The sequence below is a fragment of the Cervus canadensis genome, chromosome 33 (genome assembly GCF_019320065.1).
Source record: "Cervus canadensis isolate Bull #8, Minnesota chromosome 33, ASM1932006v1, whole genome shotgun sequence".
In the NCBI taxonomy this organism is placed as follows: domain Eukaryota; kingdom Metazoa; phylum Chordata; class Mammalia; order Artiodactyla; family Cervidae; genus Cervus; species Cervus canadensis.
The window spans coordinates 18,859,676-18,878,015 of NC_057418.1; the positions used below are offsets into that span (position 1 = coordinate 18,859,676).

At 39.1% G+C, this 18,340-nt stretch overlaps 1 protein-coding gene across 1 annotated transcript in view; it reads left to right on the forward strand.

Moving 5' to 3' along the window:
• RAB32 (RAB32, member RAS oncogene family) overlaps positions 1-17,714 on the forward strand; it is a 28,263-nt gene extending 10,549 nt beyond the window's left edge. The window contains exons 2-3 of the mRNA XM_043457260.1: positions 11,556-11,833; positions 16,317-17,714. Coding sequence (XP_043313195.1) covers positions 11,556-11,833; positions 16,317-16,463 — 425 coding nt within the window. The 3' untranslated portion in view covers positions 16,464-17,714. The remainder of the gene's footprint in view (positions 1-11,555; positions 11,834-16,316) is intronic.
• The last annotated feature ends 626 nt before the right edge of the window (positions 17,715-18,340 follow it).

Genomic DNA, 18,340 nt, shown 5'->3' on the forward strand with positions numbered 1-18,340 from the left:
TTTGTTGACAAAGTAATGTCTCTGCTTTTTAATACGCTGTCTAGGTTGGTCATAACTTTCCTTCCAAGGAGTAAGCATCTTTTAATTTCATGGCTGCAGTCACCATCTGCAGTGATTTTGGAGCCCAAAAAAATAAAGTCAGCCACTGTTTCCACTGTTTCCCCATCTATTTGCCATGAAGTGAAAGGACCAGATGCCATGATCTCAGTTTTCTGATTTTAGTTCACTGATTCCTACAGTGTCGATGTTCAGTCTTACCATCTCCTGTTTGACCACTTGCAATTTACCTTGATTCATGGACCTAACATTCCAGATTCCTGTGCAATATTGTTCTTTACAGCTTCGGACTTTACTTCCATCACCAGTAACATCCACAACTGGGCGTTGTTTTCACTTCGTCTCAGGCCCATCTTTCTTTCTGGAGGTATTTTTCCACTCTTCTCTAGTAGTACATTGAGCACCTACCGACCTGGGGAGTTCAGCTTTCAGGGTCAGGTACAGGTATACACATGTCGCCGCCCTCCTGAATCCCCCTCCCGTCTACCTCCCAACCCCACCCTTCTAGGTTGTCACATAGCACTAGGCTGAGCTCCCTGTGTCAGACAGCACATTCCCACTTGCTGTGTGTTTTACATACGTTAACATATATGTTTCTGGGGAAATTACTGTTGAGTAAAGTGAGACTCAGGAAGGTTAAGGGATTTCCCCAAGGCCTGTACACCTGTAACTTGCAGTTAGGGCATGAATCCAGATGTTTCTGATCGCAAAGGTTTCATGGTCATGTTATAGTATCTCTCTTTCTGCTTTACACATGATAGAAAAGAAAACCAGATGAATGCATTATGTAAAATCACATGAATGACTCCTTTTACCTTCTTCATGGTACAATATTAATAGGAAATTCAGTACATATCAAATCCAGCCTCACATGGTGCTAATTTGATGCATTAACTTTTAGACTTGTTTTATTTGATTTGTTTTATAGAAAATTATGTAAACCAGTGTGGGGGGAATAGGTTTTTAGTTACATTGTTTTCTTGGTCAATATTATGGTAGTTTTTTAATGTAAGGAAATTTTTTTTTTCTTTTAACAATGCCTATAATTTTAGCATGTTAAATATTTAAGTGTAATTCTGGGGCACATTTATAAGGGCTTTATAAAGTAGTAGTATAAAAAGTCATTAAATATATACCCTAAAAATGACAAAACCTATGTAACTATGAATTGTAGCTTCTTACATATAAAACCTAAGACCTATTATGACATCACCATATTATCTATGTCAAGCTATAAAAAATTTTAGTGGCTAGATAAATATCTTTCTAAAACCAGTGACTGGACTTATATTTTGGCTGGATCTTGGTGTATTACCCACCAACCACACAAGCGTGTTAAAAATGCTTCATCTCTGAAATGCATACTGAACTTTAAGGATATGTTTTTAAAGAACTTTATATGCACTCACTAGAAACTACATTTTTGCCCAGTCACCTTAAGCAAGAACATGTAGCTCAATAATTCTTGTTGTTTGTTGTTTAGTTGCCAAGTCATGTCCAACCCTTTTGCAACCCCATGGACTGTAGCCCATGCTCCTCTGTCCATGGGATTTCCCAGGCAAGATACTGAATGCGTTGCCTTTCCATTCTCCAAGCAAGAACACTGGATGGGAGGGATGGATGGATCTTCCCGCCCCAGGTATCTAACCCTATGTTACCTGCATTGGCAGGTGGATTCTTTACCTCTGAGCCACCTGGGAAGCCCAATAATTCTTAATGGGTGGGAAAGGATACGCATTTATACTTGGAAAGCTAAGCACTGATTGTCTTATTGCTCTGATTTATTTTTCATTGTGTGACTTATATTTTGAATTTCAAATAACATTTAGAGATATTTCGATTTTTTGGCAAATGGGCACATGAACATAAAATTTTGAGACAAACATTAAAAAATAGTGATTAAAACCATAGAGAGAGCATCTCTGGCCTGTATTTCTGATAAATGTTCAAAATGCAGTATTTTACTTTCAAATCTGAGAGCAAATATTTCCCTTTAGAAAATCTGCCTACACTAAAAAGAGAGAAGGCAAGCCATTTTGTGGTTTTCTTTTCCTTGATTAGAATACATGTTCTTGGAAATGTATTAAGTTGTCTCAACTCCTTCTCAAAGTCATTAGTGTTGGGTACTCCAGATATTGGGGAAGCATTTTAATCCTTTTGCCAACATGTGTACCTTACAGGTCATCATCCATTAGAATATGTATTACCAAGTTGTGCATCTTTAAATGTCTTTGAGCCTAGATGACTAGTACTATGCTCTTTTTCCCCCTTTCTCATTGCCAAGATATCTAGCTATAATCAGGGTTCCTTCCGCTAGAGAAGGAAGGATAACACATTTTAGGAGCCATTGGAATATTCAGGCAATATGCCCACAGCAATATGGTGGAAAAAGCCTGTCCCTAGTATCAGCCTAGCTAATGAACTCAGCAGTGAGGCATGTCCTTAGCTGCTGTGGTCAGGCGCTCAGGGTCACAGAGCAAGCCCGTAACTTTTGTGGCAGGGTTGTGTGTCCTTGGGGAGTGTCTTTCCCAGGCTCATGCTACTTTGGATCTATCTGGAGACACGGGGCCATGGGGAAGAATGTATACTCCAGAAAATGCTTGGCTACCAGATCAGGCAGCACATTGGATAACACATCAACCTAAGGCACTTGAGTAATGTTGTCTTGCTGAGATTTTATTTTCTCATCTTTAAAATAAGGGAGGATGGATGAGGTAATCTGGAGCGTCATCTTCTAGTTTATAATCTTGTCTGTTAGAGTATCAGAAAAGTGGCCCCTCTCCTTCCTGTAAGAGGAGATTACAGCTCTGGTCTAGGAAGGTGGTATTTGTTGCTCAGAGTTCTCCCCACCGCATCTGAACTACCACTACAGACCATGTAAGAGGAAGATCTCCCAGGTTCCGCTGAGTTTCCATATTGCTGTGCACTTTAACTCTACACACACAGACACACACACACGTGCGCGCGCGCGAAACAAGGCCCATGCAGCTGTCTTTATATTTAATAACTGCATACTTTCTCCTCTAACTGGTCTGCTTCCATCACAGGACACAATCCAGGAGCATTCATCCTGGCAGAAATGTCCTGCTTTTGTTTATGTGCTTGTGGAAAGAAGAGTCCTAGAATAATAAAAATTTCTTAGACTAAACTTAAAATGGTTGATTGGCTGCCCCTCAGAGTACTTTTTTTTTTTTCTTTTCCAAAATTAAAAAAAAAAAATGTTAAGATTCCATGGATTCTAGTTTGCGTATGACAGTCTTACCCATGGTTTGATCCTTTAGCCCTTTTCTGAAGCTAGGAAGGGCTGGCTTCTGCAGTGCTGTAAAAGGGGAAGTAGAATGCGTGTTTCTCCTGGTGATGACTCAGTGCTTCTGAGAAACTGCCTCCAGCAGTTAAAGCTTAGCCTTTTAGTCCATGGATGGTGAGCATGGCTCTGCCTAGGCTGGCTGCCCCCAGGGGCATGCAAACTGAAAGTCACAGCATGGAAATAAATAAAGTTTATGAAGATACTATATTTTCATAGTATAAGCATTTGGAAGGCATTTTTTGATAATGTATCTTTCAAAAAGACTAGTAAGATTAGCTTACTTCAGTGAATGACATCCCCTTGTTGAATACCATAATATGCTCTTTGTATCTCTGATTACACCTAACACATCGTGACATCACTTGGTTTCTTTCCTCAGATAGACTGAGATTCTTAGGATCCTAGTCATTGTTTCACCCGTGTCTAGCACAGTGCCTGGTATATAGGAGGAACCTAATACATATTTTCTAGTTGAGATCAAATCTAGCTATAAGAGGTAAAAAGATATTTGGGAGTTGCACCAGTCAAGATAGGCTAGGTTGTGGTGGGGGGCCAGCAGCATTAAAATGAGGAAGATCCCCTGGAGGAGGGCATGGCAACCCACTCCAGTACTCCTGCCTGGAGAATCCTGTGGACAGGGGAGCCTGGCGGGCTACAGTCCATGAGGTCACAAAGAGTCGGACATGACTGAGTGACTGACACATTTCACACTTTCTACATGTCCTTAGTAGGGAGCAGAAGTGGCGGGATGGTGATGAATTTGAGGGTGGTTTTTCATTGGAGCCCTTTGAAGACCCAGGCTAACAGAGGCCCTACCGTCTGATACCGTCACCCCAAAGTAGGGGTAACCTTGCTGCCACCCGACAAGTGATTCTGCTGGGCAGGGACACTTCTGTCCATGTTCCGTGAACACAGCTGGTTTAGTCGGGGCAGGACAGTGTGGTCCTCCCTGTATTCAAAAGTGGAGGAAAATGGATTATTCGTGAACATTAGTTGTGTTTTCCACTGGACTCTTTTGTTTTAGATAGTAATAAGGGAATAGCTAAAATTACCCAAGGAGCAGTCATAACAAAGATACAGGCTGCAATTCTTATTCTTGTAGGAAAGTTTATTTTCCAGCTTAACAACCGAAAGAGCTTAGCAACCCTGTGCATTTAAACCTTTAAAACAACAAAGCTAAATCTAAGTTTCACCTTGTTCGATTTTTGGAGAACAGTTCCATTAATTTTATGTTAAGATTATTATTCTAAATGAACTTTTATCTTTCGTCACTCCGTAGTTCAATGACACGTGTTTTAGAAACTTTTGTTTTTCATTTGTTTTTACCAGTTCAGGAAAATCTCTGAAGCACTTTTGAATTTTTCAAAAAAGAGATTATGAACCCAGTATAGTAGGAAGTATATTTTCCTTATTCTTTTGGAGAATAAGCTACTCCCATAAATGCATGGGCTTGGCCTTTTGTTGGTGGGTCATTTACATTTGACCCCATTGCTGTCTTCTGGATTTGGTGATTGCAGAATTGTCAGAAAATCATTATAACATTAAAATTATAGCATAGTTTCCTGATACATAGCATAGAATTCTGATATTCTAAAATATCAGAAGTGAGAGCTTGGAGGAACTTTGATGATCTCTAAAGGTCTGTAAAGACAGTTGGCTGATTTAAACAGACAACATTATTTCCTGGGGTAGCTTGACTATCGGGTGCTTGATATTTGATTCTCTAGGATGGTTGTACTTTTCTCAAGTTTATTTTCCTTTGCAAACCATTTTCACCACTTTGAGGTAAAACACTTACCTACCTAATAATTTAAGGCTTTGCCATGTGTGAAAGCGAACGCATTAGTTGCTCAGTCGTGTCTAACTCTTTGCATACCATGGACTGTAGCCTGCCAGGCTCCTCTGTCCATGGGATTCTCCAGGCAAGAATACTGGAGTGGATTGCCAGTTCCTCCTCCAAGAGATCTTCCTGACCTAGGGATCGAACTCGCGTCTTCTGCATTGGCAGGCATATTCCTTACCTCTGATCCACCAGGGAAGCACAGTGATAGTCCTTAGCTAGTATTTATTCAGTGCTCACTTATGGACCTGGCGTTTTACACTCTTTGAACTTGAAGTATAACCTACATACAAAGAAGTTAAGGGTGTACCTTCATGAATTTTATATACTACTCCTAATAAAGGTATAGACTGTCCCTAAACCCTTAGCACAGAAATCATTAAACTATTTTTGTAAAGTTCCTGATTGTAATTATTTTAAGCTTTGTGAGCCATTTACTCTCTATTGCAACAACTCAACTCCACCATTATAGAATGAAATCAGGTATATAATATGTAAATAGATGAGGGTGATATTCCAATAAAACTTTATTTAGCTGAGTTCTGCCAAACTCAGCCCAAAATATACTCCCAGGCAGGCATTTTACATTTAACTTCCCGGTGACCATATACAGTATATACAGTAGGTATTTTTTATAGCTTTATTGTGATATAGTTGACATAGAGTAAACTGTACAATTTTATAAGTTTTACACTTGGGAAATATCACCATAGTCAAGATTGTAAGCATTTTTTATCATTTGAAATGTAATTTATCTAATCCATTCCCCGCCCTTGTCCAACATAATCAACTGATCTGCTTTCTCTTACTGTATTACTATAGTTTCTAATTTTTTGGTATTTGGTGTAAGTAGACTCACAGTATTACCTCCTCCTCCTCTGGCCTGGTTATTTTGACTCAGCATAATTATTTTGAGATTCTTCCATATTGTTACATTAATTCATAATTTGTTCCTTTCCTTTTTATTGTTGAGTTGTGGTCCATTGTATGAACATACCATAATTTATTCATTACTATGTGAATAGACATTTGGGTTGCTTCCAGTTTGGGGCTATTAAAAATGAAGCTCCTCTGGGCAGTCATGAGCATGCCTTTGTATAGATGTGTGCCTTCATTTTGTTAGCAAATACCTAGGAGTAGGATAACTTGGTTGTGTGCTAGATATATGCTTACATTTTTGAGAAAGTATCAAATTGTTTTCCAACATGGTTACACTATTTTTAAGTATTATTCTTACCAGCTATGTATGAGAGCTCCAGTTGCTCCACAACTTCACCAGCACTTGGTATAGTCAGACTTTTTCATTATAGCCTTTCTTGTGGGTATAAAGGATCAGCTCAATTGTGGTTTAAACCCAATGACTAATAATTTTGAGCATCATTTCTTTTGCTTATTTATCATATAAATTCTTTGGTAAAGTATTTTAATGTTTTGCTTATTCTATCAAATTATTTTTTGTTCTCTTATTTTGGAGTTCTGAGAATTCTGTATATTCTAAGTATGTTTTTTAAATCAGATATAATATATATGTACTCTTTTTCCTCCCAGTTTGTGCCTTTACTTTTCATTTGCTCAACAGTGTTATTGTTGTTCAGCCTGCTCAGTCCTGACTTACTCTTTGCGACCACGGACTGCAGCACGTCAGGCTTCCTGTCCTTCACCATCTCCCAGAGTTTGCTCAAACTCACGTCCATTGAGTTGGTGATGCCATCCAACCATCTCATCCTCTGTTGCCCTCTTCTCCTACTGGCCTCAATTTTTCCCAGCATCAGGGTCTTTTCCAATGAGTTGGCTTTTCACATCAGGTGGCAAAGTATTAGAGTTTCAGCTTCAGCATCAGTTCTTCTCTTTCTGCCATTAGAGTGGTATCATCTGCGAATCTGAGGTTATTGATATTTCTCCCAGCAATCTTGATTCTAGCTTGTGATTCATCCAGCCCAGCATTTCAGTGAATATTCAGAGTTGATTTCCTTTAGGATTGACGGTTTGATCTCCTTGCAGTCCAAGGGACTCTCAGGTGTCTTCTCTAGTACCACAATTCGAAAGCATCAATTCTTCGACACTCAGCTTTCTTTATGGTCCAAATCTCACATCTGTACATGACGACCAGTAAAACCAACAAAGGTCCATCTAGTCAAAGCTATGGTTTTTCCAGTAGTCATGTACGGATGTGAGAATTGGACTACAAAGAAAGCTGAGCACTGAAGAATTGATGCTTTTGAACTGTAGTATTGGAGAAGACTCGTGCGAGTTGCTTGGATTGCAAGGAGATCCAACCAGTCCATCATAAAGGAAATCAGTCCCGAATATTCACTGAAAGGACTGATGCTGAAGCTGAAACTCCAATACTTTGGCCACCTGATGTGAGGAACTGACTCATTGGAATAGACCCTGATTCTGGGAACGATTCAAGGTAGGAGGAGAAGGGGACACCAGAGGATGAGATGGTTGGATGGCATCACCAACTCAATGGACATGTGTTTTAGTTAGATCTGGGAGTTGGTGATGAAGAGGGAAGCCTGGTGTGCTGTGGTCCATGGTGTGGCAAAGAGTCAGACATGACTGAGCAACTGAACTGAACTGGTAAAACCATAACTTTGACTATATGGACCCTTGTTGGCAAAATTATGTCTCTGCTTTTTAATACACTGTCTAGGTTTGTCATAGATTTCTTCCAAGGAGCAAGTGCCTTTTAATTTCATGGCTGCAGTCACTGTCTGCAGTGATTTTTGGAGCCCAGGAATATAAAGTCTGTCACTATTTCTACTTTTTTCCCCATCTATTTGCCATGAAGTGATGGGACTGAATGCTATGATCTTAATTTTTTGAATATTGAGTTTTAAGCCAGCTTTTTCACTCTCCTCTTTCACTTTCATCAAGAGGCTCTTTAGCCTTCTTCTCTTTCTGCCATTAGAGTGGTATCATCTGCAAATCTGAGGTTATTGATATTTCTCCCAGCAATCTTGATTCTAGCTTGTGATTCATCCAGCCCAGCATTTCATATGATGCACTCTGCATATAAGTTAAATAAGAAGCATAACAGTATACAGCCTTGACATACTCCTTTCCCAATTTGGAACCAGTCCATTGTTCCATGTCCGGTTCTAACTATTGCTTCTTGTCCAGCATACAGGTTTCTCAAGAGGCAGGTAAGGTAGTCTGGTATTCCCATTGCTTTAAGGATTTCCCACAATTTGTGTGATCCACACAGTTAAAGGCTTTACCATAGTCAATGAAGCAGATGTTTTTCTGTTTGCTTCTTCTATGATACAACTGATATTGGCAATTTGATCTCTGGTTCCTCTGCCTTTTCTAAATCCAACTTGTACACTTAGAATTTCTTGGTTCACATACTGCTGAAGCCCAACTTGAAAGATTTTTAGCATTACCTTGCTAGCATGTGAAATGTGCCCAATTGTGCAATAATTGAAACATTCATTGGCATGGCTTTTCTTTGGAATTGGAATGAAAACTGACCTTTTCCAGTCCTGTGGCCACTGCTGAGTTTTCCAAATTTGCTGACATATTGACTGCAGCAGTTTGATAGCATCATCTCTTAGGATTTGAAATAACTCAGCTGGAATTCCGTCATCTCCACTAGCTTTGGTTGTATTTGGGCTTCCCTGGTGTCTCAGTTGGTAAAGAATCTGCCTGCAATGAAGGAGACCCAGGTTTGATCTCTGGGTCAGGAAGATCCCCGGGAGAAGGGAATGGCCACCCACTCCAGTATTCTTGCCTGGAGAATTCCATGGACAGAGGAGCCTGGCAGGCTACAATCCATGGGATCACAGAGTCAGACACAACTGAGTGACTAACATTATTCTGTTAGGTCATTGCTGTTTCTGTCCTTTACGTTGCCCATCTTATCTTTACATGAAATGCTTAACAGTGTAATTGGCACCGTTTAGATTTGTCATATATGGTGGTGTTAGAAAGTGCACTCTCTGCTGTGAGAATGTCAGGAAGGATTGAATCCTGGCCCTGGAACTGGAATGGGTATTTTAAGTCACAAGATCCTCCTCAAAAATGCCTTGTCTCATACATTTCTTGTTTTCTTATGGTTTAGCCAGAAATTTTATATGAATACAAACTTGAATGTTCACTAACACAGTTGGTAAAAAGAAATATTTGGAGAGGGAATTTATAGATGATTCTAGAAACAAAAGTCACTAGAGCTCAATAGTTCTTCATAACTTCTGGATTTCTATATACGTTTGTTAGTTTGGCACCTTACCCTCTTCTAAATTAAAGGGGAGCCCAAAGGAATGTTTTCATATAATTATGTAATTATCTTGTTATCTGGACTAAGTTAGCAGTACTAATTTCTCTTATTGCTGTAGTCGTTTAATATAAAATAATTAAAATTGAGAAAAATCAAAATCATTGGTAGTGTGTGCTCTCTGTTTGAAATTAGGTACACTTTAATGCATCTGCGCAGTGTTTATAATATGGTGCTACTGACCTTGAATGGCTGGTCTGTTCTCTGCCAGCATGCCTTGTGTGATAATTAAATGTATGTTAATGGAAAAGGATACAACATGAACTTTTTATAAATGTCAGCATTGTGAGCAAATAAACTAAATAGTTGGCTAGTCAGATTTACATCACTAATAATATATGAACACGATAATGAGATTTCTCATGTGACTGTTCGTTATAACAAAATTTGGAACTCTGAGCTAGCACAATACAGCTTCAGATAAGCCCCTCTGGGGAGCAGTCATAAACTAAATGAACTCTATTTATCCATTTAAGCTTGACTATTGCATTCTTCTTCAATTATTCCATTAATAATATCTTAAAAATGTATGATGGCATAGAATTTGGAGGGGAAAAATGATTAATTTAGGAGACAGCTTTGCTTTCTTTACTACCAGTAAAATTATATAAAAGCTTGTTTTTCATTGTATGTTTTAATAGGAAAATGTTCCATCATAGCATATGCTTTTATCATTAGACAAAGAGTTCTAAATCTTAGATTTGTAGTTTTTGCAGTCATTTCCCCTTAGCACTGTAGTCAGTAATTTGCCCACTAAAGGTAAGAGCTTTAGAAGTCAGGGCAGCTGCAGGATAGGTCAGAATGACTGGCGTGTTTCCACACACATATGGGAGTCAGGAGATCCAGTCTTAGTCCCATCTTCTTTAATTGGAGCTGTTGGAGTCCTGGCCAAGCAGCCTTTGCATGTTTTTCTATCTGTTAGATGAAGAAAAGAATTCTTCCTAAGTCAATATCAGATAGTAAGTGAATGCTTTGCCAAGACCTATATGGTATGTTTAATGGTAGATTTTTTTCCCAAAAAAGTGTTTAACCTGTTAAGCTGTTTTAAAAGTACAATGATATCCAAAGAGCTCTGTAGTTGATCCTTCTTTTAGCAACACAGTTGTACCACGTTTTACTAAAGTAGTGGGTTTGCACATCTACCTTCTTAGAGGAGAGCAGTCTTGCATTTCGAGTCAAAAGTGAGAAAGTGGCATTTACATATATATATACTATCCTGTGTTAAAAAGATGGCTAGAGGGAGGGGGGAGGGGGGATCGGGATGGGGAATACGTGTAAATCTATTGCTGATTCATGTCAATGTATGACAAAACCCACTGAAAAAAATAAATAAATTAAAAAATAAATAAATAAATAAAATAAAATAAAAAAAAGATGGCTAGTGAGAAGTTGCGGTCTAACATCGGGAGCCCAGTCTCTGTGACTTCCTAGAGAAGTGGGATGGGTGAAGGGAGGGAGACTCAAGAGGGAAGGAGTATATGCATGATTACTGATTCACATTGTTGTACTGCAGAAACCAGCACAAAGATGTAGAGTAATTGTCCTCCGTTAAAAAAATTTAAAAAGGAAACGGAAAGTGGGTTTTGCTGGAGATGTGAAAAAAGAGGAGTTAAGAACATGAGCTCCTTTATCTCAGGTCCAGGCCTAATCTTTTTCACTAGCGTTTTACCCACCACACTTATCTTCTTCCTGCAAGTCTCTTTTCTTCTATTCTTGTCTCTTCTCTCCACACCCAACTTTCTTTTTTTTCTTTAGTACCTCTCTTAGACCAAGGCGAGTGAGGGGGACATGATGGGTTCTGTAGCTGTAAGGACTGGCATCTTGATGTTTATGGAGAATGTAGTGTACGTGCACAGAGAACATAAAACTAGGTAACTGTGTCCTGAGAGCAGGTGATCAGCCACTTCTGCCCTATGGGCTGTGGTTGTGTGTGTGTCCTTAATCCCACCCATCTCTGTTCTGGAATGACAGATGTGTTTACAACATTATTCTTAGGGTTAAAAAAGGTTATATATAAATATAGCGTCTGACTGAATTTTAAGTTTTTGATGTCTCACTATATTTATTTCTAGGACAGGAACGTTTTGGCAACATGACTCGAGTATATTACAAAGAAGCTGTCGGTGCCTTCGTTGTCTTTGATATATCGAGAGGTTCCACGTTTGATGCTGTTTTAAAATGGAAAAGTGATCTGGATAGTAAAGTACATCTTCCGAACGGCAGCCCTATTCCTGCTGTCCTTTTAGCTAACAAATGTGACCAGAAAAAGGACAGTGGCCAGACTCCTTCCCAGATGGACCAGTTCTGCAAAGACCATGGCTTCACAGGATGGTTTGAAACCTCTGCAAAGGTGAGCTCTGCTATGTGTTTGAACCTGCTCTGTAGTTAACTCGTACATCTCACCTGAAACTGTAAAGGATTTAGATGGATTTACCCGAGTGGTTTTCGGAAGCCTAGTGAAAGATGAAGCATGGATATGTTCCAGCTTATTTCAGTCAGCAGCAGGGATGCTTTCAGAATTGGCTAGTAGGGAGGTGAATAGAAGGGCAGATTTTACATTAAAATAAAAATCAATATTATTTGAGCAAAGAACAAATGACATTTTATGTGAGTTTGAGTCCTTAAACAAAGTACTTTTCATACACCCTGGAGTTTATGGGGTATGAAGTATATTGTCAAGCGCAACTAATTTTGATTTTTACAGAAGACTTAACAAAACGTAGGGACATAGATGTCCTTAGTGAAGATGTAAGTCGTGGGCAGGACAAACAAAGACATTGAAAACGTCAGAGAGAAGATGTATTCAGATGATGATGGAGGAATTTTAGATCAAATGTGTATGAAAAATTTGAGCAAAAGGAAAGCATCAACAATTGTGACATATTTCGTCATGAACAGTAGAGTAAGATGTTGTTCTTTCAACCATGATGGAAAACTGGATAAAATATTTTTTGAAGAAAAATACAGATTGGCTGATGAAAATCTTAATAGTCTAGATATACTGGAAAGCAAAGGTGAAAATCCCAAACACAAAATATTGTGCTGGAGTGTATTTATATGCATTGCAAGTTTCACTTTAGAGGTCCAATAACAATCGGACGTGGAAGGATGATGAAATGTTGGTGAAATTCTGTGATGATGACAAACTCAAAACCAAACTGATTTAATTTTAACACAGTTTTAGCTTTTAGTTTACTTCAGTGAATTTCTTATGTATAGAAAGGATTTAGATGGATTTACCAGAGTGGTTTATATATATATATATATATTTTTTTTTTTCCTCCAAATCACCTATTACCAGGTTACTTTTAGCTTTACTGGAAACCCACCCTAAAAGTGGAAGATTATTTGCTGCCACTGAAGATAAGAATAATGAAAGAAAACCTATGGGAGACTACACAAAATGTGCTCTGAAAATATTGTGATGGAGGGGTCATTGGGAAGGATAGTGTCTGCTAGAGGCAGAAGTGTTTACTTCTAAGATGAAGGCTATTTATTATATAATCTGCTCTATTATAAATTAAAATTTAGTTTCATATTTAAAAAGTAGTGGTGGAACAGATGAAGCCCAGAGGTGTACTGCATAAGCACTCAGCCAAACAGGAAGGAAGAGATTGCAGAAGGGACAGCTTTTCATAGAGGCACTTGTTCTGGGAGCCATGCCCTCTGTCTTCTCTCCGCATCTGTCAAGGGATTTGCTTTACTTCCCAGCTTTGTTGGAAAAAAATTAGTGGTGTGTGTAAATGTTTACTAGAGCAAGAGATTTGACAAGAGAAGATGAATGTATTACAGATAAAAATTCCTCTTCTTTTTTTTTTAAATTAATCATTAAGGTAATAAATCCGAATTTCTCCCCAGTACCTAGATGGAAGATTCATAAACAATGGCATCATGTGACTGTGTAAGTCATCAGCTTCGTTATATGTATAGACAGGGTAGCTTGTAGAGGTAAAAAGGAAAATATTCATATGTTCTGTGCCTTCCTACAAATATATTTCCTAGAGATTTCCTTAGTGATGAGTATTTCAAGAGAAATATAATATAAAATTTTGGTTAAAATTTTTAGTCAAGGCTTAAAGTACTGCCTACATGCCACTAACACCTCTGATTCTGAGCTGGCCAGCAGTTAGCTTCAAACTGATTTCTGCTAGACTTCCAGGGATCTGAATTTCTGATGGGAACACAGCCAAAAGGCAAGTTTAAATTCATGAGCTTCATCTCTTCACCTTTATGGCAAATAATGGATTTCCAATATGAAAATGTGTGACTAATTACACTATAGCATGGGAGTTTCTGTTCTTAATGAGTTACAATTAGATGCAGTCAGAGAATGTTTTAATTATTTGGTATATGGGGATAGTGGGGACCGAGGGACATTAGGGCATTTAAAGATCAATACTTTAATTAAAGTTTATACTTACCTTAGGAGTAGAGGTAAAAAAAAAAAGCTTGTGTTGGTGCTAGAAAAGATAGCTGAATAAATAGCAGAGGTCTTTACTTCTCAGACAGAGTTTTCACTGAGAAAGTTATAACAAATAAGGGAGAAGCCTAGAATGAACCTTGTGGTTTTGGGTTGGAATTGGAAAGGTCCATATGAACTTAACGTTTTACATATATATACACATAGATATATATAAATCCTGTGTTTATGTGTATATGTGTGTGTGTGTGTATATATACACACATGCACATACATGCACACATATACACATGTATGTATAAACAGATAAACATAGAAGCAGATACCAATGTATGTATTGTTGTTCAGTCACTTAGTCTTGTCTGATTCTTTGAGACCATATAGATACAGCACACCAGGCTTCCCTGTCCTTCACTATCTACTGGAGTTTGCTCAAACTCATGTCCATTGAGTTGATGATGCCATTCAACCATCTCATCCTCTGTCGTCCCCTTCTCTTCTTAGCCTCAGTCTTTCCCAGCATCAGGGTCTTTTCCAATGAGTGGCTCTTCACATCAGGTATTGAAAGTATTGGAGCCTCAGCTTCAGCATCAGTCCTTCCATTGAATATTCAGGGTTGATTTCCTTTAGGATGGACTGGTTGGATCTCCTTGCAGTCCAAGGGACTCTCAAGAGTCTTTTCCAGCACCACAGTTCAGAAACATCACATATTTCCTGGGTGTGTCTGCTGAAGATGTTTAGAAGCCAGAATGACACAGAACTCATGAGTTTACAAGTCCTCAGAATCTGGTTTTTAAGTAAAATTATCCAGTAACTAGTGGAACAAGGAAAGTAAAGATGTGCCTGAGGTATTCTGTGGTGCCAGAAGCTAAGGAAACAACACAGTGATGGAAACATGTCAAAAACACACAGGTGCCTGCTTGTAGGAGCTCCAAAATCTAAGACAGTAGCTTGAACAACAAAGGAGATAATTATTGTAATGGACCTAATCCATAGAATAAAGTAATAATCCATGACATGAACAAACAAGTGACTAAATGGGAGAGAAAAGAAAAAACTCTTCCTAACTGTAGAATTCCTAATCATAAATGAAGAAGAAATGATGGAGATAGAAAGTCACCATTAAATGTAACAGTAATACTTGTTCCAGGGAAAAAAATTAACTGATGTCAAAATGAGTAGGGAAAGGTATGGTGAAGAACAGTGTATTTATACAGTTGTACTTACTAAGTGCAAAGTGAAAAATAGTCCCTTTTCAATGGAGAAGCCTGGCAGACATGAACTCAAGCAAGTGTGCCTCCTCAGACGCTGAAAAGAGTACATTGTGCTTAGTCGCTCAGTCGTGTCTGACTCTTTGCAACCCCATGGCTCCTCTGTCCATGGGATTTTCCAGACAAGAATACTGGAGTGGATTGCCATTTCCTCCTCCAGGGAATCTTCCCGGCCCAGGGGTGGAACCTGTGTCTCTTATATTGCCAGGCAGTTTCTTTACCACAGAGCCACATGGGAAGTTCATAAGTATATGTTTACGTATTTTCCACAATAGCTTTAGAAATGTCTAACAGCTCCTCTACCTGTCCTTTGTAAATAAGCACCGTTTTTGCTATGCGCGTTACTTGTTATATGTGCAATGACAGCATATGAATCAGTCACACAAGTATGATGGCTGGTGATTCCTTAGAGCGTCCTTAACATCTCACCCACAACACTGTTTCAGCGCAGTTTATACACATCAACTAAAAGTTGTAATTTGCAGTCGGGGTGGGGAAGTGATATGCTGCATTTATCATATTTTAATGTGGTTTGAACCCTGTAACATTTTTTTCCACAAGGTATCCCAAATACTGGAAGTAGATGTTCAAGAACAAATTATTGAGTTTTGTTTTGATATCTGTAAAGTGAAAAGTGAAAGTGAAGTGGCTCATGGACTGTAGCCTACCAGGCTTCTCAGTCCATGGGATTTTCCAGGCAAGAGTACCAGAGTGGGTTGCCACTTCCTTCTCCAGGGGATCTTCCCGACCCAGGGATCGAACCTGGGTCTCCTGCATTGCAGGCAGATGCTTTACCCTCTGAGCCACCAGGGAAGCCTTTTTCTATCTGTGCTTTCACTTATGTGGCTGGCAACGTAGAGCAGGATGAAGATTCATCTTCAACCATGGAGACAGTTCACTGAACCTCAGTGCCAAAGTTTAAAACATTAAAAAACAAGAACATCAGAAAGAGGGATCCTTTGTAGGAAGAAGAGGGTTCCCGAGACCTGTTAGGCAATAGTATGGACTCTCAGCAAACAGTTTTAGTATCGGAGCAGGAGATGGAGCTGTCCTTACAGTGCCCTCTCTGACACACTTTCCTAGTTCCTAGCAATACTCTTAATGCTTTCCTGTAAGAATTAATCCTCGTTTCTGCCCTGTAGGATAATGTCAACATCGATGAAGCAGCCCGGTTCCTGGTGGAGAACATTCTTGCCAACCACCAAAGCTTCCCTAACGAAGAAAACGATGGCAGAATTAAACTGGACCAGGAGACTGTGAAAAAAGAGGGCAAGACCCAGTGTTGCTGACTTGGCGTCTGCTTCTGTCCTGCGGGCGCAGCCTGACTGATTGGAAGCAAGGTCCTGAAACTGGATTACAGATGGTGGATGCGCTGCTCTATGAATCTGCCCAGGGCTGCGCCTGAAAATGAATGATGCCACCCCGGGAGCCTGAGACTTTCTGAAACGGAACCTGGCCGAGGAGTCCTGCCAATGGCTCCACCCCTTCACTCTGAGCACTTAGGTTTCTACTGTTGTTGTCATCATATTCAGGATAATGTTTACGTCCTTTTCAACAACTTTTAAAATAACAGTTGCTCAGTGTCTGTTAAGACTTACAAGTTGTGGCTTTCAGTGTGAAAGCTGGGTGGCAATAAACTTTCCCTGCAGCCTCACTGTAGCTTCATGAGTCTATATTTTTGTCCCATCCTCATATTTGAGAGAGGCTTTTGGACTCTTAGGGCTTCCCCTGGTGGCTCAGACTGTAAAGAATCTGCCTGTAATGCAGGAGACCCGAGTTCAACCCCTGGGTCAGGCAGATCCCTTGGAGAAAGGAATGGCTACCCACTCCAGTATTCTTGCCTGGAGAATCCCCATGGACAGAGGAGCCTGGTGGGCTACAGTCCATGGGGTCTCAAAGAGTCAGGCACGACTGAGCGACTATCACTTTCACTATCACTTTAGACTCTTAGCCATGGAAAGCTGGAAGTTTCTGTTTAGCAATCTATTTTTCTAGCCAGAACTTTGGTACTTCAAGTAAAATTGTTATCCTGAAAATATTATAATTTAACTAGCCCTGGCTAGTGTAGCATGTGGTTAATCCCCTTAAATACCTTAAAATCCCCTCCTAAGGACTCGAGAAGCACTCTCGCCACCCTGGCTTTCTGATCTGGTTGCTACCAGTTGGAAACAATATAAATGGACATCTCTCCTCTCTCCTTTGTCAGTTCTCTCCCCTCTTCTTTCTGTGTGTTTGTTGATAACTAAGAACTCAATTGACATTATTGTTGCAGTGCTAACTAGTCCTTTCAAATCTGTAATAATGCTTTAGGAGAGAATTTATTTCTAAGTAAGTGTGTACAATTAAGATTTCTACAGCAGGCATTGTGAAAGAAATTGGGCCACATGTGGTTTTACACAAAGTTTTGAACATTTAAAGTATAGTACATGAAAAAAAAAATAAAAATAAAGTATAGTACATGAGAAACTTAAAAGCAGGGTCACAATATTTGTATTGTCATTTAACCTAATTCAGGAAAAGAATAAATGTTTTGACTGAAACTTTTGTTTTGAATTCATGTAGTTATAGAAAGGTCATTTGGTGTCTACTTTTCTGCCTTAGAAAAGTCTGTGTCTGTTACTTTTGCCTTTATTTTTCTTTTGCCCTTTATTTTTAAGGGAGTTGATATCATGTGAAAGGTTCAACTTATCTCTTTCAAAGGAAATTTAAAGGTTATCTGTGACATCCCAAAACCAGTGCACAATGAGGCCTTGTATATTAAGCTTGAGCTCAAATAGGAAAGATCTACACATTTATTTAGCAGGGGTAAAAAAAACTAGCAAATTGCATTTGCTCTGACAGGTGTATTTTGAGAGTAAGTAGTCATTGTTGTGAGTGGTAAAATGTAGCTTGCTCTTCTGTGTTAAACCTGAGCCTTAGCTAGGAATTACCAGTGGGTTTATATGTTATATATTTAAATAAATCAAATCCTTAACCTCTTTGGACAAGTATTCTTTACAGAATCAGATTTTCCTTAGGCCAAGGAATAGAAAGCAGACCCTGATTTAAGTAACACTACTTAGTTAATACCACCCTTAAGTCTTCCTTTCTAGGAAACATATGTGTCATACTTTAAATAAATTTTTTCGAGTCTAGGCACAAAGTTCAACTTTTTAAGCTTTCTTAA